The sequence below is a fragment of the Corvus moneduloides genome, chromosome 4, assembly GCF_009650955.1.
Source record: "Corvus moneduloides isolate bCorMon1 chromosome 4, bCorMon1.pri, whole genome shotgun sequence".
Lineage (NCBI taxonomy): Eukaryota > Metazoa > Chordata > Aves > Passeriformes > Corvidae > Corvus > Corvus moneduloides.
The window spans coordinates 45,960,351-45,985,804 of record NC_045479.1 but is presented as its reverse complement, the minus strand read 5'-3'; the positions used below and the strand labels follow the sequence as shown (position 1 = coordinate 45,985,804).

Sequence of the window (25,454 nt, the reverse complement as noted above, 5' to 3'; positions counted from 1 at the left end):
AAGTGGCCCAGACTTTGCACTGTGTCCAATAGCCTGGACTAGGGAGAGAGCATTCATTAAACAAAAGCTTAATCAAAGAGGGCAGGAGGATGGTTTACATAAGAAAAGATATATTCTTTACTTAGCATTCACAACTTGCTTGTGGATTAATTAGCCCATCTGCTACAACAAATGTATTCCCTTGTCTTTGTGTTGACTGTTAGAAGTGACTGATTTCTCTATCCGATTAAAATAGTACCCTGGATTCCACTGAAAGTAACCTTACCAGGAAAGGAATTTATTTAATCATCCACTAAGAACCTGTAAATGGCTTGCTATAAATAAGTGCTCAGCTGTCTTCGACTCTCAGGGTAACTATATGTGAGTGTTAAGTTGGGGGATAATGCAGGGGGAAGAAAATCCTTAAAGAAACCTGCACGGAGTTTCCAACCCCATTTGTAGTACTGGCTCTAAGTTTTTTTAAAAAATCTCTCTTCTCAGCCCCAAGTGGGCAGGACAGCTGCCAGCATAGAGTAATTCAGCTATAGATTTTCTTCTGAGAAAGGAGGCATTTGTAAATTAGGTGACCTTTATGCAGATAGACAAAGTGTGTTGATGAACTTCAAGTGACAATTTAAACAAGTATTGGGTCCAATGTGCTTGTATTTCATAAGAAACCAAATAAAGGAGAGAATGTGTTTAAAGTCATCAAATTAAATAAGCTTTTAAATGAAAATAGAGGTCAGCCATAGGTTCCCAGGATAAATGAAAATGTGTATCTTTTGTGATTTTTCACATTCATGTGATTTTAAAATATTATTATCCTTTAGAAATAAAATTTGCATGTAAATGGCATTATTGTGAATTTATGTCTATTTCTTCAGAATAAGTTATAAGCATTCACTGATGTGAATAGACAGAGCTTCTGGTTTTCAAAAAAAATGGGGTTTGTATGCTACCCAAACATCTTTTAGATTTGCTGATGTGGATCTGTAATAAAATGGTTATCTTGTGCCAAAATCCATGTGGTTCAGCTGGGATACAGAAGGATTGTGTGTTTTATACTTGAACAGAGGAAAAAATTGATACATTGCTATGAGGTATTTATTCCCAAGCATTTACTTTTAGGAGAAACACCATATAGTTATCTGAAGCTTAAGAAGTATTGAAAGGGACTGGGGAGTCATGAAAGTAATTTTTCTGTTCGTAGGGCCTTAGAAATGAGAGTGCCTCAGACAGCCTTTAGGACACTCTTGTTACAAAAATCACAGAAACTGAGAAATTGTGTCCTTGATAGGATCTGAGTTTGAAACAAGACTGAAGCAGAGACTGGAATTGAAGAGTGGCTAGAAGACCTAGGCTTGAAGCTTTATCTCTAATTGCCTCCATTAGATGGGGCTGAATCTGAGCACCCTGGCAGTGTGACTTGTGTTATCAAGAGAGGGTTTGCAGAAGCTCTCTCCTTGGGGAAATTTCTTTGGTTTTCTTATAATTTGTTCTTTGACTGCTCTGGCTCTTCGTCTTAGATACCGCTGATATTTTTTCCATGTAAATTAGATTATAATTAGGTTATAATTTTATGGATGATAATTTAAATGATAAAATTATAACATTAAATCTTAATATTTTTGGCTTCGGTTATCAGACAGACGATAGATATGCATTGAACTTAGATGACCAAGCTAGCTGCCTTTTGAATTACCTGGTCACAGTCTAGGCTGCAGTGGTGTGGTACTTTTGGGTGTCCCAGGCATTCAGCACAAGGAGTTTGAGCTTTTATATGTATAGAAATGTGTTCAAAATTTGTAGGCTTCTCATCACTGCATCCAGCATCAGGGCTAGCTAGAAAGATCAGCTGACGCTTGCATTGGTGGCTACATTACAGTGTGGTTATTTTGCATGTCCTCGTGAGTGACGTGGGCATGAAAGTGCTGATTCTTTGGAAGTTAAGTCAGAGGAAAAAGATGATGCTACTTTGTACTTGAGCACATACTCTGGAAATGTATTGAGTTGATATATACATTAAATTAATGGTCAGCAGTATCCTAGCCATGCACATAAATATGACAGGACTATGGCTGCACAAGTAGCTTCAAAATATTACTGAAGGCTACGGAGTTACTGAGGCTCTTTTGAGTTTGCTGACATTGTTTTTGTTTGCCTTCTTCCTTTTTGACTAGAAATTTCCAAGAATTTCTTGAACGAAGGAGTGATGTGGCAAAGAAATTTTCATTTCAACCAGTGTTTGCAAACACTGGGGTAAAGTCAGTTATGAGGTCTGTCCCATTTCTGGGACGGGTTTAGACTTAGTTCATTAAGGCTTATGAAGTTTTATGTCTCATTGTCTATACAACAAAGAAAATTTGAGCATGACCTTGCAGCAGAATGCTATTTCTGATTTGCCACCCGTGTAGAAGTTTTCCCAGGAATATAAATTTTAATCAGGTTTGGTACCTTCAGATAGTCATATTTCTTACTAGAAAACCCTATCTTTCTACCCCAGCACAGGATCATCTCATTTTCACAGTAGCTCACAACAGTTAGGTCCTGTGTAGCAGTCAGCAGTGCTCTGGAGAAGGTGGAATAGTATTTTCTGTGTAAGGATGAACAACCCTGTGTTCAAGGGCTTAGATACTGACTGCCATTGACCAATTAGCCTTCACATTTTGTAGTGGGCTGATGCTTGCAAATCTTGCCCCAAACACCTGAATTAGTATAAATTTAGCATAATCCAACCTTGAGGTTACATTTTTTAATACCCTAAGGCCTCATCTAGACCAGGAAAAATTTGCTGCTTTGCCTGTAGCAGAGAGAAATCTTGGCACAGTCTTTTAGTTTTGCCAAGCTATGCTGCATTTGCAATGTAATTTTCTCTGGTTGATTATTTGTCTGTTCATAGCAAATTATTTATTGAGTTCTCTTTCCTTGAAAGAGCAGCAGCTGACTGTGCTAGTCAAATCTTCCTATCTTCAGTCTTAATGGTTGTATAATAGCCATAGCAGATAAGTGACAAAACATCGAAAATTGTCCTTGTTTCTTTTTAGACATCAGAGACGTGTCTATTGACATCTGCATTAGTAACAATGCTAGCCAGAAATCCTTTAAAGCAATTGCATGCCACAGAAAATGCTGAAATTCAAAATTAAAGGCACCTCTCCTATTTTAGTTGTATTTTACAAAGTTAATAAAACAGGATAAGAGAAATAATTTTAAATTACTTTCTAAATATTGTAGTTTCTTTGCTGTGTTTGGATTTCATTGGGTGGAACAGTTATGGAAGAGTTCAAACCATTTATAATTTCTGGCAAAGATTAAAGAACTTATTTCTGCTCCCAGCTATATATTCTCTCTTGCATGGATACCAAAATAAGATCATCAATGTCATCAGATGGCTTGATGTAGTGCACAAATAATTCATCCCCCTGTATCTTACACCCATGTTTTTATGCTGCCTTTTCTCTAACCTTTGCCATATTCTTCTCTTTTCTCTAGGTCAATGGGAAGGACCTGTCCAAGGCCACTCATGAAGAAGCAGTGGAAGCTTTCCGCAATGCCAAGGAGCCCATTGTAGTTCAGGTTTTACGAAGAGCCCCAGCTACCAAAGCTCACAGTAGCTCTCAGGATGTTCGGCTTATGGATGCCAGCACTCAGACTGACATCACTTTTGAGCACATTATGGCTCTGGCCAAACTAAGGCCTTCCACACCACCAGTTCCTGATATCTGCCCTTTTCTACTTTCAGATAGGTGTGGTTTATCTTTTTCTGCGGTTTACCTGTGGGATTGAGGCATTGCAGTGATGGTCTTCTAGCCTTCTCCTGAAAAAGTCTCAGGAACACTTTAAATAAATAATAAATGTTGTTGATAACCACTATCCCATTCAGGCTTCAATGGCAGCTTTCCTAAACTCTGCTTGTAAATTAGGGCTACAGGAAGGAATCTCAGGCATGTTTACTTTGTGTTCACATGTCTGTTCATTCAAAGCTAAGTCCTAGTCAAGAAGAAAAACACTTCTGTATTCCAAAGTACAAAAAAGGCTTCTTCAGACCTAGAAAGAGCTTGTCTTGTTTTCTGTTCTTCCAAATTTCTCACCAAAAAATCAAGGAAACAAGTGATTTAATATAAGGGCTCCCTTATCAAAAGCAAAACAATTGCAAAAATATAGAGATCAGAAAGTACCATTTCATTTTTCATATGACAAAGTATATTAATTAAATTGTCCCTCTTTGGAACTGAATCGGATGCAAACCTCAGCAGGTGGTGCTTATACATAAGTAGGGTGTAGGGTTCTTCCTCTTTTGACTCCGCCTCAAAAATAACATCATGCAGTGGGTGACCTCAGGTGACCCTACAGACCCTCTGCAGCTTGCTAAACTGTGATAGCCCTAGAGCTTTTCCGCTGATTTGCTGGCATGGTGTGCATCTCTGCAGAATTGATGCTAATGCAGAACATGCCACTTTTGAATTTTATGTAGGTCCATTTTTAGAAGTTCTAGGTTAGATGGATTGGGCTTACCACTGACTGCAGCACTACAAGGAACAGCATACCTGTATTTCTGAGTTTTTACTGGGTATTTCTAAACTGCGGGCTAATATGATTGAAGTTCCCCTGCCCTCAGCATGGGGAAGAGTTTTCAACCTCTGCTAAGATAGATCTGCATTGGGTGCTTCATGGTTGGGATCCAGCTTTGCATCTAAAGCTGTTGCAAAGACCTCATTCTTTGTGTTCCAATCCCATTTAACAGTACAGTTTACTGACATTTGTAACTGTGCAGTTGCTCAAGTTCACTTGACCACCCTGTTACCACTTTAACAAAGGATAATGCAAGTTATTTTATGCAAATTCTTGCACAGTTTGTGAGCCTGATATGGCCTGTAGATTTTGGATGTTCAAGACTATGACCAGATAATTAGTGAGTTGCCCTCAGCCATGGCACAGCACCTGAATCTGGAATTAGGTACCTTTATGAGTAAGGAATCAAAAAGTGTTAAAATGAAGCAGTTTTGCCCAAACCAGACCCTTTTAAGAAATCACCCTGTGTAAATCTGACAAAAGATGAAACCAGCAGAATGAACTCAGCCAGAGCATAAGCTTTTGCAAAGAAAACAGCCTGTGCTGCTTCTTGATACAGTTCCTTTCAAGCTGTCAGGCCATTCAGAGTAGCACTCCTTAGATGAAAACTACAAAGTGGGGCTGGGTTGGCAGGGGGCGTGGGGGGTTTGAGGGTGGGGGGGTGAGGTGGGCTTATCACCTTTTAATTTAAGAAAACCCTATTGTCTCATCTACTGTTGTTGTACTGCTTTGTTCCACATAGCTGCCATTCTCTTCATCCAGTGGAGCATGAATTTTATGAAGGTAATGAGTATCTTTCCAGCCTGCCTGCTGACGCAGATAGAGCAGAGGACTTTGAGTATGAGGTAAGATCATGGGCATACTTCAGCCTCTCTTTCTGTTATTACAGATATGGCATTTACACAGCTGATAGCAGGCTCCTCTGAGAAAAAGAATAGTGGGGAATACTTCTTAAAAATCATCACAAAAGCCTGTTTTGTGTTATACCTGTGCAATGTCACAGGATTTACTAGGGTTAGGCTAAAGATGTGAAATATGAAAGCAGAATTCTGCAGTGGGTGACTACATACTAGTCTAGGAAGCTTGTTAAACGTGTTCTGTCTTTGTACATTGGAGACTGCAACTCAGATGCTTCTCTTTAGTAGATTTAACAATTTAAAGCAGGCCTTTCCACAATTAAAAGTGGTTACTGGAAGCTTAATTGCTTTCCCCCTCCTGCCTCTAATTTTAAGAATCAATTGTCCTTGTATTTCAAGCCTTAGAAATCAGTCTTCTAGATATTTGGGTATGTGCTTAAGTGTTTGTAAGATCACGCTTCAAACTGGAAAATGAATATAGTTTTTATTACTTGCTCTCTGATATTTGTATTGCAATTATAAGAAATTGTGCTCTGTACCACAAATCTCCCTTTGCTGCTAATGTATTTCACTCTCTGGTGACAAGGGTGGATGTGTTTCTGAGTCACTGGAAAATCATTATGTGAAGCTTCCCAAAATGATAACGTGTGATTAGTGATGTTGATAGTCATTAGATTTTCATTTCAATATCTTAATAGTCTACTTGTCAGTCAGTCATTAGCTTTTCATGTTTTCCACTGTCATCTAGTAACAAAATATTTATAGGGACAGGCATAAGAAGCAGATGGCTCTTTTTATTATTAAACAGTGCTGAGTCTTTTCATAAGTTCAAGTAACTGTATTTTAAATAAGAATGATTATAAATAATTAAAAATCTTTAATACAAGATTAAAAACATCCTTTCCTCCTGTTTGCTCTACCTTAAGAAACCTTTTCAAAGGTTTCATATAAGTGGATGACATTTGGAAATTAAATGAAAGGGGAAAGCTTTGGCAAATATGCAGTGAGTTCACTTTTATTGTATCTTTAGCATCTAGGACGCTCAACTGCAAGTTCAGCCCATTGTTCTTCTAGCAGCCTGGGGAATATGAAGTCCTTCCCCCTGGAAGCAGAAAAATCAAATAACATCTACTTAGTGAATCTCATCAGAACAAGCAAACTTCTATTTGAACTCCTCAAAAAATCATTGCTAGGGATAAGTGAAATGATTATTTCTTCCCAGTTGGGTTTTGGTGTGGTATCTCACAGCATAAGAGTCCTAGACCTTAAGTTCTATTTTGACTCCCCCTGTGTAATATAATATTAAATTTCTCTGTCAAGTGTGTTTGTTCATGATACTTGTTTCTGAAATGTGATAGAAACTACTTTGTCTGGTAATATTTAAATTAATTAGTAATGTAAGCATCTAGAAAGAATTTTTTTTAAATGGTAAAATAGAAATAATTTTTACCATTTATTAAGAATATCAGTGATAATTTTTAAAGGATCTACCTGGTGGAATCAAGTCCTCTTTGTGGCCATTATTAATCCCTAATAAAGGCCTGCATAGCTATTGTGACAACAGCAAATGTTTGGGCAGGTTCTCAGTTGCCTGTAATCTCTGCTAATCACAACATCATCGTCATTAATTTGCTGTCTGCTGTGATTCAGTTGCCCAAGGCATATTCACTGAGTGACTGAAATAAAGTGTTTCATGTGAAAGTTAAATAGGAAAGAAACTCTCTAGACTCCTTTGAGAAGAATGGTTTCCACTAAATATGAAAGTTTTGTAGGAGGAACAAGAACATCCCATAGCCTTTAATTAGCAGAGATCTAGACATGAAAGACATTCCCAAAGTTTAAACCCATATGGTAATATTATGGTTTAGGTTACTCATTGGTTGTATTATCTGCTATTTCAGGTCTTTGTAAGACATTATTAAGCTCCCTTGACACAACTAGGGATCTGGAAAAACTGAGAGCATTGTCCTCAGAGCTGTATATCTCCATCCCCAAAAAAAGTCTCAGAGTCAAAAGGGACTTCCCAGCTTCTGTTGCCAGTCCTGGGGAGAAGCAGCAGGACAGTGGGTGGAGTAGAGGCTATGGTCCAATGCTGTCATGGACTCTACAGCAGTAGTACCTTAGGTGTACCCTGCTGTGGCCACAGAGTTCCTCTACGGAGGGACTTGCCCTGATGTACTCTGGCCCCTCAGTTGTGCCAGAATTACTTACTGTGAAACAGATGGGAGAACTAATCTTTTCTTTTTGTTTTTAATAGAATTTTAGAAGTGTTGCTGCCTGATCTAATTTCCAGCATAGCACCACAAGTTCCTCCACTGTGGCAGCAGCAACAGGGAAGGAAAAAAATGCTCGAGTGCTTGGGAAGACAAAAAGTGACAAAAAATGAACAAAAATCATCACTGTCCATCTGATGCCAAGATGATTTTTCCTTTCATATATTCTTCAGATATTTGTAGCTCTGTAGACTGTTACTGTAAAGTTACATAGTTCCTAGCTAACTCCAGCATTTTTCCTACCCTGATAGACAGAAAGACAAAACAAATTCCAAAGACCCTATCCTAATCTTTCTTCTGGGAACCAAGGACGAGCTACCCTCCCAAGACACTTTCCTATAAACAAGAAGAAGAAGGGGGCTCCAGAGGAGGTTAAACCAAGTGGGGGAATTACCTCATCACCTGTGTTTTTAATTGGGGATTCTTGTCAATTATGCTAATTTGCTAAACTTATAAAACTGTATTCAGCCTATGTGACGTGGGCATTTTTCCACACTTGGCCCTGGAGGCCTCCAATTAAAGACCAGCTTTTATATTACTTCCTACATTAGTATTGTCTCAAAAGTGCGGCATTTTGTTTCTAGATTTTTAAGGCATCATATCCACCATGTTAGGGTGAAAGCAGCAAGGAGGGGGTGCAGAAGCCCTGCTCATGCCACCCCACAGTCTGCAGGCTGGATGGAAGAACCACAGAGTGTTCTCTATCTCACACTGATTGATTTGTCCTGTGTTTAGGGGAAAGAGGTTTATTGTTATTACTATGCTTTATTTAGAAGGAGGATTTTATCACTTTTCCTTGATTTTGTCATTGTTTTTTAACTTGTAACAACTTTCTGGTGTGAACTGCATCTAATCACACACAGCAAAAAACCTGTCTGGTGTCAAGAGCATGGTTCTGTTTCCAAGATGTGCATTAGCCTTCCCATTGTACAAAAAGATGCAGATAAGCAGCTCACAGGTCTCCATGGCAAACACAAAAATTTTTAAATGGATTAAAAATCAAACCAGGAGGTTTCAGAAAGGAATTGAAACAAGATAGTGAGCAAAAAAAGAACTAGAACGACAACACCTCATTATTTCCTGGAATTGGTTTGTAAATGAAGAATGCATCAGTTCTGAGACTCAAATGAAAAATACACAGCCAAATTAGGAAGTAAGGAAATAAGATGACTAGCAAATGAGGTGCTGGAAACAAAAATGTTTTCCAAGAAAGGGAATACCCTGAAAAACTCTGATCACTGGTTCTTGCTTACAAATATGTGCTAGTGTATAAGTACCTGAGTTAGCACCATAAGAGACCAAGAGGAGGATCACATATGATAGCCAGCACTAGGGATATGGATTTATACCTGCAGTGGTAGGATTAGACACTTATAAGACTCTTTCACTCCAATTGTAAGCTAGAAAAGCCCAATGGGCTGCATTCAGATTGTCGCAACGCAATGAACTCAAGTATGAGCCAATTGTCTTGGAAGGATGAACTCCCAGGGAGGCTCATTAGGCTCCATACAGTACCATACCTTAAACAAATGCCTGGGAAGATGATGAAGCTGGGGGATTGCCAGTTGCCACCTTGAGCATCCTTATGTTGCTACTGCAAAAGTTGTCCTAAAAAGAATCTGAATTGCTGGTAGATACTGAGATGAAGGCAGAGCCAGCGTCAGTCAGTGTCGGCAGAAAGGCATCAAAAGATTTGTAATTCTTGCATAGCTAGATACTCATGAGGACTTTTAAGCAGCAGGAATGGACTGATTTGTAAGTGCTCAGTTGGACTTGCAGCCAGCATTACTGAAAGAGAGCCAAAGACATTCAGGACAAACCCACCCAGTCTGGCTATGAGTGGTTTTGTGCTGCTGGAGTTTTATCACGTGCATTTAGAGTATACGTCACATTTGCTGGTACCAATGAGGTGAAAGGACTAAAAGCATCACAGTCCGCAGTAAATCTATGTTAAATGTGGCTCTAAAATTTGTCCTTGTAAGAAGAATAGAGGATACTGGTGCTAGGGAAGAGCAAATAAGCTAATGGATGTGCACTTATTTAATAAAATTTCTGAACCTACTATGCAGGAGAGAGAAACTTCGTATACTTGTTTTGGAACATTAACAATAATACAGAAATTAAAGGTACAGAGTCATTTAAATGGTGGGGCAGTTGAAAAATCAGTAGAAAAAGAAAAATAACAAATGATGTTGTAAAGACAAAACTGGTCAAAAGAAAGTATCACTGATGTCTGGTCCTACGTATTTAGTCTAATGAGACAAGAAAATGAGATGTTACAAGCAGGCACAAGCTGGTAGTGTTTAGTCAAACAGGTCCTTATCCAAGGGCAGAGACCTTCATACCATGTATGTACTGAGGTAGCTTTTGAGCAAAAGCAAAATGGGAGGTGAGTGTTCTCTGCTGGGGGATTACAGCTTTTAAAATTTCATATATCTCACATAGGAAAATATTCTCATTTCCAGCTGAATGCTTCTTCCAAACAGCAAGAGTAGACATCCTTGAGAAGGAATAGCAGTGGGTTGCATTATCTGTTGTTGCATATATGAGGAAGACTAGACTTAAGTTTGCTGTCAACATTGAAGGAGTTGTTTTTGGAGGAAGTTCAGATGTTAGTCAATGGGGATGCACAAAGGAAACCAGAATAATTGCCTAAAAGACTTTCCAGCTCTGATTGTTTTCATTTTTAGGCATAAGTGATTGCTTCAGTTTTTAAGAGCCTGGGAAATTATATCAAGAGTCCACCATGGCAGGAGGGAAACATTTCAGAGTGAAAAAGGGAGAATGGCAGCCATTGTGTTAGCCTGCCTGTGTCTGATGACTTTAGTTTTAATGCATGCCAATGCTGGTCCTGATAGATTGGGACAGTTTTAAGACCAGTACCTGTGAAAAGTTGCTAAGGATAGAGTTGACCCTACATGAAATTATGAGGTATTCTGATGCTCTTCACTTAGAAATCATTGAGCAGCTTTATGTTACTTTTTTGCTCAGAAAGTTTGTGCATGACAGTAAATGTACAGACAACCGCATGAGCCATGTGCAGGTAAAATCTTTCTGTGGTCAGGTTTTATGGACTCTTTTGTGTCTAGGCAATGAAAGGATAAGAGTTCTTGGAGGAAAGAGCAGCAACGAGGGCCATAGTATTTTAAGAAAAAGCCATGTGAGATTTTTCCCTCTTTGAGCATGAGCTAGAAGCTACACACATGCTGTTTGGATTCTTCCTGTGCTGTAGAAAATAAGACTTCTGGAAATTAGAATATTCATATGCGAGTTGCTTTACTGCATCATCCTCATCCTAAGCACAGCAACTCATTGTGCTTTGAGGGCTGGTTAATACTTCGGGGCAAAATTTATTACTCTTAAGATCATGTTCTGATTTTTAGACCCAAGGGACAGATTTTTCCATGAGAATAAGGAAATAAATGTGTGTGTATGCATGTTGACTGCAAATGCTAATTTATGGTTATGCACAGCCATTCATTTAAATGTTTTGATAACTATTTGCGCTCATGAATCTGTTAACTCTAAATTTAGATTAGTCCCTAAAGTTTACAATTGGCGTGATCCAAACCTGCTGAAATTCCTAAGGTTTCCTATTGACCTGAGCATTTCTGCATCAGAAGCTGTCAGCTGTTTTCACAAACAACTAAAAAGAGAGATAAGCTTGAAGAGAGATAAGCTAGAAACCTTTCGGAAGGTAAGAGTAAGTCTTTATGGAGACGTCTTTTCACTGGACACTTAAAAGTAGCATAGGGGAAAATTTTTTTTCCTGCTCTCTTTGTTTCTTCTATCTGTATCTGAGCATTGCAGTAGATACAGTGCAGCCATAACACACTGGTTCACTCTTCCAGTAATACTCATCCCATTGTGATGAGGGAAGGTATTTCGGGAGCAAATTCAAATTTACCAGTTCTGTGACATTGCACTTTTGAAGTGATTGATTTTATTGGTATTTCTTCCTTAGAAATAAAGAAGGAGTAATTTCAGATTAGCAGTCTGAGTGAGGCTGTTTATCTGAATAAAGTTACTTGAACACCTGTAAGTATTTATGGTTTGAGGCTCTCATGGGCCACTGAAGTGTGGTATCAGTGACATTCTGAACAGCCGACCATTGCTGTAATAGTCCAGGAGAGACCTGCCTGCCTGGTGAATTCCTATTTAAGACCTTTTGAACACATGGATTACTTAACCAGTAAACCAAACAGGTCTGTCTATCTTGTAAATACATATTTAGGGCCTTTTGAACGTGAGGATTACTGAGCTGATAGCCTGTAACAGCTCCCTCCAGAGCTCTGATAGCCTGCAAACACCCCTGTGTGAGCGTTACAGGAACTTGTGGCAACACAACTGGAGCTCCTCCTCAATTGCTAGCACCTGAGCAAACAGCTTTTATGGACACAGCTTCTGTGCACACACCGTCAGCACTGCTGATAGCTGCAGTCAGGCTCTTTTGTTTTGTTGCTTGATGAGTGTTTCTGTACAATGAAGCTAACTCTGTGACTTTCTATCAGGTTGTGCTTTTGTTTTTACTGTGTTTCCTACTGTGATTGGAGTCTTTATATTTTACCCTGAACTTCTTAAAATTGGAAATAAATCACAAAATCCACCTCTAGGAAATAAAAGGCAGTTTTTTAATTCAGCAACCACCAGACATAATTTAAAAGAGAAGGCTTCAAGAAATATGGTTCCTATTAGACATATGGGTATTGTAGTTTAGAAGAGCTGAAATTGTGGACAAGTTGTGTCTTTTCCATTGTCGTCAGACCTGATTGGTGTGGTAGGAGAAATAGGAACAAACTTGCTATGGTGTAGATTTTCAATGGAAAAAGCAGATACTTCTCACCACATGCCTTACCTTATGGAGCTGCTGTTGTGGTGAAGGGACTGAACTGACAGATCAGGGTAGGCTAAAATAAGCTGGGACTTCATTGTAGAATTGTGGAATGGTTTGGATTGGAACGGACCTTAAAGATAATCTAGTTTCAACCCCTGCCATTGGCAGGGACACCTCCCACTGGACCAGGTTGCTCAAAGTCTCTTCCAGCCTGGCCTTGAACACTGCCAGGGATGGGATATCCTCAGCTTCTCCGGCTGTCTCACCACCCTCATAGTAAAGAACTTGCTCCTAATATCTAATCTAAATGTGCCCTCTTTCATTTTAAAGCCCTTACCCCCTGTCGTATCACAACATGCCCATGTATAAAGTCCCTCTCCAGTTCTCTTGTAGCCCCCCTTAGGTGCTGGAAGGCTGCTCTAAGTTCTTCTTGAAGCTTTCTCCTTTCCAGGCTGAACAACCCCAACTCTCTCAGTCTGTTATCATGGGAGAGAGACTTGGTACACTGTGTTGATTTTCTGACCATTGGTTCCGACCTAGCAGTTACGGCTGAATCATGGTTGCCCCATGGTACAGAGACATTTACTGACACCTTTATTCTGATTTTTTGGTGGCAATTCTTAATATTATGTAGTACCTGCTGATAATAAGCATCATGAAGTAAGTGAATAGATATGTGTGTGCCTGTAATCTGTGGTCTTGGTTGCTTAGGGGAGTCTGGTTTGTGGGGACTTGGGGTGATTGGGCTTTTTTTTTCCCTATTCCACCTGTAGTATCATACAAATAGAGAGAAAAATGGACAGTGTTTTAAAGCTATCTTGTGAGGAATTCTCCTGGATTAGTAAATAGATTATTAGAGTTGTTTCATTTGGACCTGAGGAAGCACTACAATGAGCAGGGCTTCTAAAACCCTTCCTTGTGATTTTTTCCTTTTAACTCAAAAAGAGTTTTGAGTGGCAAACACCCAGTCTGTGATCCTTCTGACTGCAACTACTGACTAAAAGTGGAAAAGGTCACAGTTGAAAGGAGAAAGTGGCACTGCAATATTTTTTGCTGTATTTCTTTGAATAACACTGGATAATAATTAAAATAAGACTGTTTAAGCATGCATTTGGCCTAAAACAGCATAAGATGGTGTATTTTCACTGGCATTTTTATTTTTAAAATACCTGTGAATTTACATCAGTATAATTTACACATAGACAATAATAAACATGGAATTTCTCCCTAATTGTGGCCAATTGTACACTGTAAATGAACAAAGGATTGGTAAAAGGAACAGCCCTTTTCTTTCACTTTTTCATTTGTCTTTTAAGTATTGAAGTCACTTTTCAAGTGTAAATAAATTAAACAAAACCATTCTACTGAGGGTCTTCAGTGTTATGTAGCAATACATGTCTTCACAAGCAGGTGAACTAAGGACAGTTGTATCGAGAGACTTGCCAAGTCCATCAGTGGCAGAACTGGCAGTAAAAGCCAGAAGCCTTTAATTGTAATGCATCTCCTTTTTGGCTGTTAAATCACTCTTCTTCCTTACTAGTCATTGGGTCATTTAGATAGAAGGGGATTTCAGGGTAGTTTCTGCCACAGTTGTTCATTGATTTTGAGCATATTGCTGTGTACCATCACAAAATTCTGACATTCAAAGTGAATGAAGTTGCTGTCATCTCACCTCCCCTAAGTAATGACTATCCCAATTTAGGGATTTGAGTTGTGTCCACAACTGCAGAGGATCATGAGAGAATGGAGAGCAAAAGACACAAAACTGACATGGGCAAATTTATCAAGGTTATTACCATTTATTGCGTTTTAAAACAGGAGGAAAATATATCAAGTCAGTGATATTCATTCTGTTTCATGATTTCATAAAACAAGCACAGGGTTACTCCTCACTTCACCTGGAAGCTAATAAAAATTCTTACTTGTCAGAGCTTATGTTTTTCCAGGAAAATGAAGAAAAGTGAATTTAGTTCAGCAACACTACATTGCTATTACAATATATGGAATGTGATTTTCAGTCGGTGAAGGTAGAGAAAGGTGCAGGCAATATTTTTGCATTTGTGGAAATCTCTGGTTTATAAATCTTCTGTTTTGGAGAAAGTCTTTGTTTAGACAGTTCTTACATTATTATCACACATACTTCCATATATGCTTTACAGTCAAAATGTTTCTAAGAGTTTTATTAATGCTATTTTTCATATGCCTTCTACTTGAATGTTCATGTAGTCTGTCTTGGAAACATGAAATCTAGCTATACAGACAAAAGATGGGAGGGAATAATTTATTTTACATATTCTTTTAAAAATAGCCTAAGTCATGTTAACCACCTTATTATAATGTTGCTATTTTAAAGCTTAGTATCCTAGGAAATCCTAGAGCACAGGAAGCATGGGCTGAATCCCCTTAGCTAGAGGGAACCTTTTACAAGAAAATGGACTTTAAACAAGGTTTCAGTATTATGCATGCTGGGCCTTCAGAGGAGAAATCAAAAAAAGCAGGAGAGGCCTTTTCTCTGGGAGTTTGCTTTTTTATTTAATGAGGGATCTCTTCAAAGAGAATGTGATAGTCATTCCTAGAGGGCATGGTTTGGTGAGCAGGAATACAGGTGAAACTGCATTGTGCATCAAAAAGCAGAAGATGAGTTTGCTTTGTATTTCATCTCATGATTTTATCAATCTGCACTAGTATGTGTTTGGGGGTAGAGGGCATTCCGTGTGCAGCAGAAGTTTGAGCAGCTGAAACTCAGCATGGATACGGTGCCCATAGACCTCATTTTGGTGCCAGGAAAATCAAGGTGCGTTTTGAAAGTCATTACCTATTGCTTCATGTGCTTGATTTATGGGCACATGTATGTGATTAAAATTTGCCTATTTTAACTATACATGTTTTAACATGTGTGTACCTCAAGGTAAACAAGAGCGTGGAAGGGATGGAATTTTAATAGTGCTTTCTAAGAATTTCTAATTCTGTAAGTTTAACTTTACAATTACCTTTTTCATAGTATTTTGCCTTTACTGTGTCTGAAAGGCATACACTGAATTACAGGAAGGTATATTTCTCACAAATGTAATTGAAAAACTACATTTTCAACTTGATTTCAAGTAATATCCCAAAACAGCCTTCACACAGTTGTAGATCTAGGTTGTCCAAATACATGGAATTGTAACTGGGTAAGAGTTTGAATCTACAACTATATGTTCCACTGTCCAGATAAACACTTGCTGCAGCAGATGTTGGCACATCTGTTATGCCTCCCTATTTCAATTGGCTGCCTGGGTGTTTAGAAAGTGCTGATGAGGCAGATAAATCTTCTGACACATTTCAGGCCCAAAGCAGGCAGGCAGCAGTTAACAATGATGTTTACAGAGCCAAGTACTCAGCAGTAACATTTTGAAATACAGCAAATATAAAGTATGATTTTACCTGCAGTAGGTGAAATGTATTTTATTGTTTTAATTTATTTAATTTATTGTATTGTGAAAGCTAGCTATGCTAAGTGATTCTCAGCTGATCTGAACTGCAGCTCTGATGCCCCTTGTATCTCTGGACTTTTTCTCTCTAAGGTTTGTTGTCTAGAAAAAGGTGCTTGCTACAGTTTAGAAAGACCTGTAAGCTATGAAGAGGCTCTTTATTAAACTTAAGGGAATTTGGAACCAGAAACAGCTGAGGTATATCTGTTTTTTGGAAGAATAGCTGTCTTCTGGGGACCTGAAGTTCCTGGCCTTATCAGAATTCTTACTTTCAATAGGTTTTCTTCTACCCAGTGAAGCGTGTCAGATTTGAACGTTTTTATACCATTAGGGCCTATAAAACTCTGGAGTATCAAAGAGGACATTCATGGACAAAGGAGTATATATCTGACAGTCTCAAGTGTGGAGACTGGTTTCCAAGTACACAGAGCTTTTGCAGGCATTGGATCCCTTCCAGACCTTAATCTCCAACACAATGAATGATAAACAGAAATGTAGAAGTTACTCTAAAGATTTTAGCACTGATTTCATGTGCTAATATTGTCCTGTTCCCTTCAGTAGACATTACCACTACATTTTCCAAGTGGCTTTCAATTATCCCTATTTGAGGCAAGTCCAGAAATTGAAGTGAGCCTGTTGTAGAGGAGCAAAGAAATGGATGCTGATTATACAGCTGACATAGTAGGTTATGTTTTGCAGTATACAGTCTACAACTTCTCAGGGCAACTCTTCCAGTCTTTGACTACCCTCATAGTAAGAAGCATTTCCCTAAATAATGTCCTGGGTTGCAGTGTATTCTATTACCATTCTCATGAGCTGTTGAAATCAGGTGGGGCAGTGTTTCCTTGCCTCCTCCCCCCAGACTATCTTTCTGTTAATGGCCCATCAATGCCCTGCTGCATTACTCACAGATAACTCCCTCCGGACTATCTTCTGTTAATGAGCCTAATCAACACTTTGCCTCATGACTCATTACCCCATTGTGAGATGCTCCACCCAGAGGGAGGAACCAAGCATCCCATCGTGGATATAATCTGAGATTCTAAATGCCAGGGACAACCCTTCCCACTGGATTTCCAGAGGACAGGAGCTACATAGCCACCACTGGGCTGTAGGATCACTACAGGATCACTCTTCAACAGAACCACATCCACCACTTCAGAGGACTGCAACCACCATCTTATCAGACTGCTACCACCACCCTGACTAACAGGGTGTCAGGTTGTATCCTGGCTCTGTCTGTTTGAACCAGTGTTTTCTGCCTTTTTTTTTAATTTCCCTATTAAATTGTTATTCTGACTTGGTGCCTCCCACTGGTTTGTTTTCAAACTAGTACAAGTATCTAATCGGAATTTCCTGAGTAGTGACTGATGTCTGTTGTCTCATGTGACTGTCACAATGCACCTCAAAGAAGAGTCTGGTTCTGACTTCTCTGGACTCTTGCATTTGATACCTGAAGGAAGCAATAATATTTCCTTATTGAGAAGACGACTTCTCTTCAAAAGGCTAACCAAATGCAGTTCTCCTGGCTTCCCCTTGTTAGAGATGTACTCCAGCCCCCTAATTAGTTAATGGACTTCTAGCCAGATATGGAGTACTGTATTCCTACCTGATAACCAAGAAGAGGTCCATTCTAACATTTTATGTCAAAACCATTTCCATTGGAAAACAGATTGGAGAGCAAGCAAATTCTGGAAAGCTCCAAAAGGGGAAAAAAATGCACTTGTTAAGTTGGATGGGTTTGTTCTCCCCAGCCTCAAGGAGCTCAAGCCAATGTGATAGTTTAGAAGGTTTGTGACTTCCTGGAAGATACACTGTCAGCTGTTGAACCTTTAGCAGCCAGGAAGAGTATAATTTGTAAAGGATTTTTTTTTCCTTCTTTGACTTCCATGTGACATACACTCACTCTAAAGTCTACCATGTGTCTTTAAGCTAAAATATCCTTTAAATGCGAGTCAGGCCACAGAAGGTCTGCCAGGCCCACAGAATTAAAAGTGTTTATCTCATCCCCATAAGCTTAGACCCCTCCTCCCACTGCAACACTGAATTTGTTCAAAGCACAGTGATCACAGGCTTCTCATATTTGTAGTCCAGCTCCATCATTCCTCTAGCCCAACCAGTTCTCCCATCTGCTCCATGATTGCTATCTGCCCCCTTGTCTTCACCCAAAGGGAGTCTCATCTGACTCCAGGGTGTCTTTCTCCTCCCATTCATGGCCAGCAGGCTGTTACTGATCATCGCACATCAGACTGCTGAATACTCACTGGCAGGGATACCATGCCTTAAGTTTCTCCAATGTTTGATTTTTTACATAGAAATGTAATGCACACCAAAAATTTTCGCTCCAGAGCTGCAGGGTGAGAGTGATTTCCCACATCCATTGGAGCTTCTTTATTATTGAAGGATTCATCAGCTACAGGGCCAAATTCTGCTCCCCCAGTTGCAAGATGATATTTTATTACTAGCTGCCTATATGTCAGCATATTAATTCTGGGGGTTTCTGCTATTTTCATTTTTTTTCCCCTTCTGTTCTATTCTCTAACACCGGTATCATTGTCTACATTATCCTGCCATCATGAAGCATTCTTTGTCTGGACACAAAACAGCATGAGGCTCTGAGTGTAGCTATAAAGCAGGCATCAGCAGGAGAGTGATTTTGTTTTTAAGTATTTCTCATACTACATTGTATTTGGGTTTGGATTATGCATTTGAAAAATGCTTGCTGATATTTCTACTTTGTGCTTTGATGTAAACAACTCTTGTGTCAGAGATTCTTAAATCTAAACCTGACTTTAAAAAATGAGGATGAAATGAGACTTCAGCCAATAAGGTAAAGCCCCCACCCCTTGGACTAAGCATTGTTTTTCCCTACCATGTGGAATGGAGATAACCCTCTGTTTCTTTGTGGTAAGCTACCAACCAAATCCATTCTGGCAAATCTGACACCCAATGTGATTTGTCCTTTTCGATGCTGTTTATGAGAAGTCAGGACAGTCTTCTGTCAAAATTGATAAGTGAGAAGGCACTGGGGAATGCAATTTTATTTGTAACAGCACAGCTGCCAGCAGTTCCAACTTGTTTACATCTAGGCTGGCTCTGTCTTGCTCCATAGCTTTTCTATTTCCATCCAAATAGCCCCCAAGTACACTGTGGATGTGCCTGTGTGAAATCTGAATAACAGAGCATACTGGGACTGCTAGAGAGAGGAAAAAATAATTTATTTCTTTAGGTTATTTTCACAACTTGAGAATGTCAGTCATTTTAAAAGCAAAACCCTGAACTCTACCAAATCTCCATAGACATTTACAGAATGGGTTCTAAAACTGATCTATAATGTGCTAAAATCCTGCAGTGCTTGTAACCTTCCATGATGAAGGTACCAGAGGACCTAAGAGCTTTGCTTTTCTGATAGAAGCATTGTTTTTCTGGTGAAAGTGGCGAGTGTTTGTAAATTAAATCCCCTGCAAGCTTTTAAATACAAGTTTATTCATTGTGAAAAGAACGCAATAGGACCCTGCAGTGACCTGTGAAGGGGAAGGCTGTTTCATTGCACTTTGTTTCACGCTGAATACTTCTGGAACATAGCCTACAATTAGCCTGTGTTACATAGACATTAATGTATTTCCTGGAAAATCCCTTTGACAGGAGAGCATAACTCGTGATGGTGTTAGGATAGTTCTCAGGTCTAGGATGCCTTTGTTTGCCTGCGGTATTACTTGCCTTCTGTCTGGAAGCCCCAGAATCCCAGGCGGTTTTGATCTTTCTTTATTGGCACACTTAGGAAAGCTGCAGTGATAGACATTTCCTCTATATAGGCTCTCCTGTGAGCTGTTTCTTTACAGTAGCTCATCCTAAACACTCAGTTGTCACGGAGGTAAAGTGAGAGAAGGGGTTTATGTTTGACTGATCTATCTTATGACAGAAGAGCTTTTCTAGAAACTGAAATTTCTTGTTTCCTTTTGCCACTACTTTTTTTGCAGTTACTAATAAATAGGTAGTCTATATGGTTTGTCATGAAAAGTTAGTAAAGTCCAGAGATGGCTGTAAATGTCAGTACTCTGATTCTGTGAATTGTGGAGTGATCTAACATTTTCACTTTCTCATTATAAGCATATACCCTGTCACTGTGTTTTCAAGAATTGTAATCATGGTCTTAAATTAACTCTTAGATGATTGCCAGGAAAGACTCTCTGCAATGTAACTGACCTGCCTGGCATGCACTTACACACAGATATATAAGCACTACATATGCCTATACGGTCATATACATAAGTTTGCACACATAGACATGTGCACGTGCAAGTAAAGAATTAAATATTTAACACCCACCCCAACCCTGAAAACAAAATTCCTACCTTAGTATGAAATTACTCTGTTAAATATACAGTGCAGGTGTCACAGACTCTCTTCATCTAAACAGAAATAGGTAGTCCATAGAAAAAAAAATCATAGTTGAAATAGTTTTGATGACTTCTACCAATGCTAGGATTTACATCTCTTTCTTCTGAGTTTCTTCAAATTACTTCTGGTCACCATTAAAGACATAACCTCTAAAAAAAGCCATGCTGAGTGTTGGAAGCATGATTTGGGTAATGTGAAATATGATACCTGTTTGAAACACTAAGTGTCTGTTTTAAGTGTGTATCTTACCCATTGTACACACCCTGATCATTTGTACATGACACAACCCCTCCTGCACAGTACGAATTCAAAGGTGAAATAAACTGTGCTTTAAAATGAAATCTAAAGAATAGCATTTATTCTGCTGGTGGTGTATTACACCTTGTCTCATTTGCAACACATGATTTTATGTAACGTCATACCATTCTCATCCCTTTTGAATTTGAGATGAATTTTTCTATTTAGTAGCTCCACTGTTAGTCTTCTTAGGGCTTCATTAGATTGAACTGTTCCTGTATGAAGAGTGAGGGTTCTGTTTGTATTATTTTTATTTCATGAGCAGAATTACTTGCCAGTGATGATGAGTGTGTGGCATTAAGAAGATTAAATATTAGACAAGGTAGCAATGTAAATGACCAGTGATTTAGCAGCCTGGAAAAGCTATATCCTTCAGGTTATGTGGAGGAAGATACCAAGAAAGTGAATGCTATTAGCAAGATGCTGCCAGGTGTTTGAAGCTCTGTTTGATAATGATCTGAATGCTTGCATCAGTGAAATGCAAGATAAGTGATGAGACAAGAAGCGCGGAGTTGGAATTACTAAACACATTTATGAGACTGACCTTTGCTTAGTTTCCATAGTTTGCAGAAACTAACAAGAAGCTGAAAAAATGATCTTGCTTACAGAACTTCCATATAGCAACCCTGACAGAAAGTGTGAAAAGCAGCCAAAATTCAGCTGTGCATATAAACTGGACATTGATCTCACCCATAAAGATGCAGAATCAAGATGATACTGCAGAATTAATCTTAAGGTGTGTGTAGTCCGTGTAGTCCCTTAGGACTTCTGTTTGATGCCTCAGAAGACTGACACTAGCTCAGACAGATGAGGATTTTTTTTTTTCAGTGTAACTAGTTTATTTTAATAAGTCAGACTTTAATGTACTTTCTCAGTTAATTCCTCATTGAGCTATTCTGTAAGTACTCTGATCTTGGCCTTTTGTGCTTCATTCATTCAATTATTCATTCTGTCAATTATACCATTAGCAAGATGAACAGTAAAAGCAGCTTCTCAGCTATTCCTACAGGTAAAAAAGGAAAAGAAAAGACAAAAGTAACTATTCTTTTCTTATTTTGCTTTATTATTTTGGTGTTGGTTTTTCTTAAAATGTATGCTAAATACTATGCTTCTCCACCTTGGATCATCAGATATTGGGCCCCTCATTGCATTCAATAAGCCTTGTTTTCTTCTGAAAGGGCTATGGTACAGAATAACTTGCCTGACACAAGACACTGCTTTACAGATAAACAAGGACCAAATCATAAAACCTGTCAGCTAAACCTTTGTGTATTTTAGCATTTCCTAACTCTTAGGTCATCCCACTATGAGGTAAATTGTGTAAAGAGTTTGGAGCTCTGCCTGGTAGTAGACTGTAAAGGGGTAAAACACAAAGGTGTTTCATCTCATACCTGGGGTTGTTTCAGAATCTGCACGTGACCGCTTACTTATCCGTGGGCAGTAATTCACTAATTGGTGGTAAGTGCATTGTTCTGGGTGGCTATGAAGATAACATTTTATTTTTTGTTTGGGTTGGGTTTTTTTCCTTGACATTGTAATAATATCAACTGAAAGAATTATAATCTGGATTTGGTCCAAAAGGTACTAGTAATCCTCCACTGGTACAGAAAAATTGCTGAACCCACAGAAATGTCCACAGACTGCATCTCTTGGAATTTTTTGCCTTAAAACACCATTACATTACTGTGAGCTTTGTAGATGGAAGTCAGCCATATTTCACACATATTAGGATTAAGATAAAGTATCTCTGAACTGGATTGTTTGTTTCACCACACAAGGAGTTTTCCAGACTGGCAGGATTTTATCTTTCTGCTGATGGAGTAGGAATCCTTCTTCAATATGCTGTGGTGATTTCCTTTTCTAAAACATGTGTGTACTGTTGTATTGGCTCTTAATTTAAAACCTGGATTTTTTCATACTTGTAAACCGCAAAGCTTCCCTTCTCCTTTCTGTCTTTTTTTTTTGTTGTTTGAACCAGAGAGGGAAGAAAGCACAGTGTTTTGGTTTTACAGGCTAGACTATACTGATCTTTTCCTCTAAAGATAATGGAGCTAAATGGGATGAGTAGATTCTAGTTAATGCTAAGAAATTACATAGTTGACTGTATCACAAACTGAAAATGTTTAGGATCTTCTGTCTTACCATGTCACAAAAATATGAACCTTGAACTATGAATCACAGGTTCTGTTACACTGGGTAAGTAACACTAATTAAAATTAATTTGTTTTTTGACTATGTCTCAATGGCGAGATGATATTCTCATTGTAATAAGGAGTTTTATGTTAACTGATCACACAATGTCCATTTAGGAAAAATACTGTTGTTTTGGACTTGATGCTGCCCCTTCTAATGGCATTACCAGGGTTCATGGGACCCAACACTCTGACATACTGTACGCGTGAAGGATACTCAGTAGCTGTGATGGTTTTGATCGTCTCTCTTGGTCTTTTAAGTGGGTTCAACAATTGCTATAAAGGCAGACGGGGATTATTGGAAGGATGTAGAGTATTTATAGTATTCTTACAGTGCTTTTCAAATGCTCTGCAACAATGTATTCTTTAGTGTGCTGCTACTCTGGTAGTGTTTGCATTGTTTTCTGCTTAGAGATAAGGAAAACCAGTCACAAAAAGTTGTATGAGATGACTGTACCAAAGCAGTTACAACTGAACAGGGAATAGGGACTTAAAAGCAGGAAAATTCTGGAACTCTGCTAAAAAAATCTGTCTTATGAGGCAAAATCTTCCTAATTTTTTTTTAAAGTATGATGAATTTGAGGTTTCCCTTCCTACAGCACATCATCTAAGAAAGAATCTCAAACATATGCCCAGTAATCTAAAATTCATCTTCATTCCTTATTAAAGTTTTTCCATTCTGGAGATGGCTTACTGTGTTTCCATACACAAATAAATTGCAAAGGGGATCGGCAAGTTTTTTTGTCATCATAGTCTCAGGAGACTCCCAGACATAGATAGATGTTTGGACATGACATAGCCAAGTATAGTTTACCTTTTTCATACTGTAAAATAATGTTGAATACCTGATTAACTTTTGTTAGTTATGGTGGTCTGCAGTATATACAGTAAACTAGTCTTGCATTTCATGGCAAGTCATCAGTGGACAAAAATTAAGAATGAGCACAGAATGATATGAGAAAAGATTAAAGTGTCTAGCAACAGGACTCTAAACCCTCTAGAAATAAGGCAGTGTTTTTCTCATTAAACCTCCCTTGCATTAGAGCAGCCCAAGAGTTACAGTTCCATGCAAAGAATTCATAGAATGTCTTCACTAACTCTGTGAATATAGTAGGTCAAATTCAATAAAAATAATATTAACACAGAGAGTGTGAGGGCTTCCATAAACCTGTTTATTCCCTCTGAGTTCTGGGTCAATGGACACATTAGATTTCAAGTATATTATGAGTTTCAAAGTCACTCAATTACCTCCAAACACTGGAAGTTCTTGTATAAGCTTTGAGTCTCCTACCTTGGCAAGAGAGTATCATGCTGTTCATTGCAACTAATTTGTATTGAGCTTTAATTTCTTGTTTGCCTTATTTCTACCCATACAAAAACATCTCATCACATAGAAGTGTGAGATGGCAAGACAAAGAATCAGAGGGTGAGACAGAGGAGGGAGAATGAAATACAGTAATAATAGGTTATTTTGGTAATGTTCAGCTGTATGTGTGTTTCATAAGTAGTGAAGTGGTCACTTTAGTAGATGGATCTTTCTGCTTACCAGACAATAATTTCTTTACAGATTTCTATAGGTGAGATAACAGGATGAGTTATAAGGTGAAAGTAAAAGAGAGGTGTTGTGGGGGCTGTGTGGATGTGGATGCTTACTAAGAATGTAAACATTTGGTGGGAAAAGGGAGAATATAATGAGGCTACTATCTGTGAATATGGGCAGAGGGTCACTTAGGGAAAGAGTGAACCGAGATGGATTTTGAAGATGAGAACAGGACTGTGTTGGTGGAGAGGGGTGTCGGGGTAGGATGGTTCAAATGGAAGTGAGAGGGAATGTCAGGCAGTGGGGCTGAGCTCAGCCACACTTTAAGTGTGGTGAACAGTGTTGAACAGGGAGTAGCTAATCCTTACAGATAGTGGGGGAAGGATTCAAAGGTGTGCATGTCTTCTTAGACACTATTGGCAGAGCGGTCAATAAAGAAAAACGTGGCAGAGTAAGCCGTCCATGTGTGCAGTTATTCCAGCACAGGGTCAGCTGATGAATAAGTTTTGTCAACTTCTTCTGAGAAGAAATTTTGCCAACTTTCCTCTTAGGTTGTAATCTGTTTTGCAGTGTGTGGAGGGAAAATATGAAGAGTTCATGGCTCTTCTCCCCACACAACTGTTCAAGACTGATCATGGAAGGGTTCATGATCTGTTTTGTAGCAGACCATCAGCTTTACTTTGTGTAATCTAGCTCTTAGTAGAAAGACCCACTATAACTGCAAATGGATGCAAACTTTTACAAGATCTCCTTTAATCCCCCTTAACCTCTTTCCAGCAATTCCTGAAAGCCAAAAACCAAATTGCTGGTGTTCATAATTGACTTTTCTAACACTTGAGAGAAATGACAGTAGTAACCTAGCCTTCCCTCCCCAAAGAGGTGACAGTCCTTGTCTGGTCTTAAGTCTCCTGAGGCTGACAGTCTATAAACTAGTTTTCCATCACTGAAGCAAATGTCAGTGTTTAGCTGGGAGCCACAGGCTACAGCGACTTCTCCATCACTTTAGAAGATGACGAATATAACCAATTTCAATCCTACA

The 25,454-nt window shown here is 38.8% G+C and overlaps 1 protein-coding gene across 7 annotated transcripts in view; it reads left to right on the top strand.

Annotated features, from left to right (window-relative positions):
- The window catches only part of PDZRN4 (PDZ domain containing ring finger 4), a 268,192-nt gene that overhangs the window by 221,825 nt on the left and 20,913 nt on the right, over positions 1-25,454 (top strand). For all 7 annotated transcript variants that reach the window (XM_032106446.1, XM_032106448.1, XM_032106447.1 and 4 more), the window contains 2 exons: positions 3,472-3,725; positions 5,294-5,396. In XM_032106446.1, coding sequence (XP_031962337.1) covers positions 3,472-3,725; positions 5,294-5,396 — 357 coding nt within the window. The remainder of the gene's footprint in view (positions 1-3,471; positions 3,726-5,293; positions 5,397-25,454) is intronic.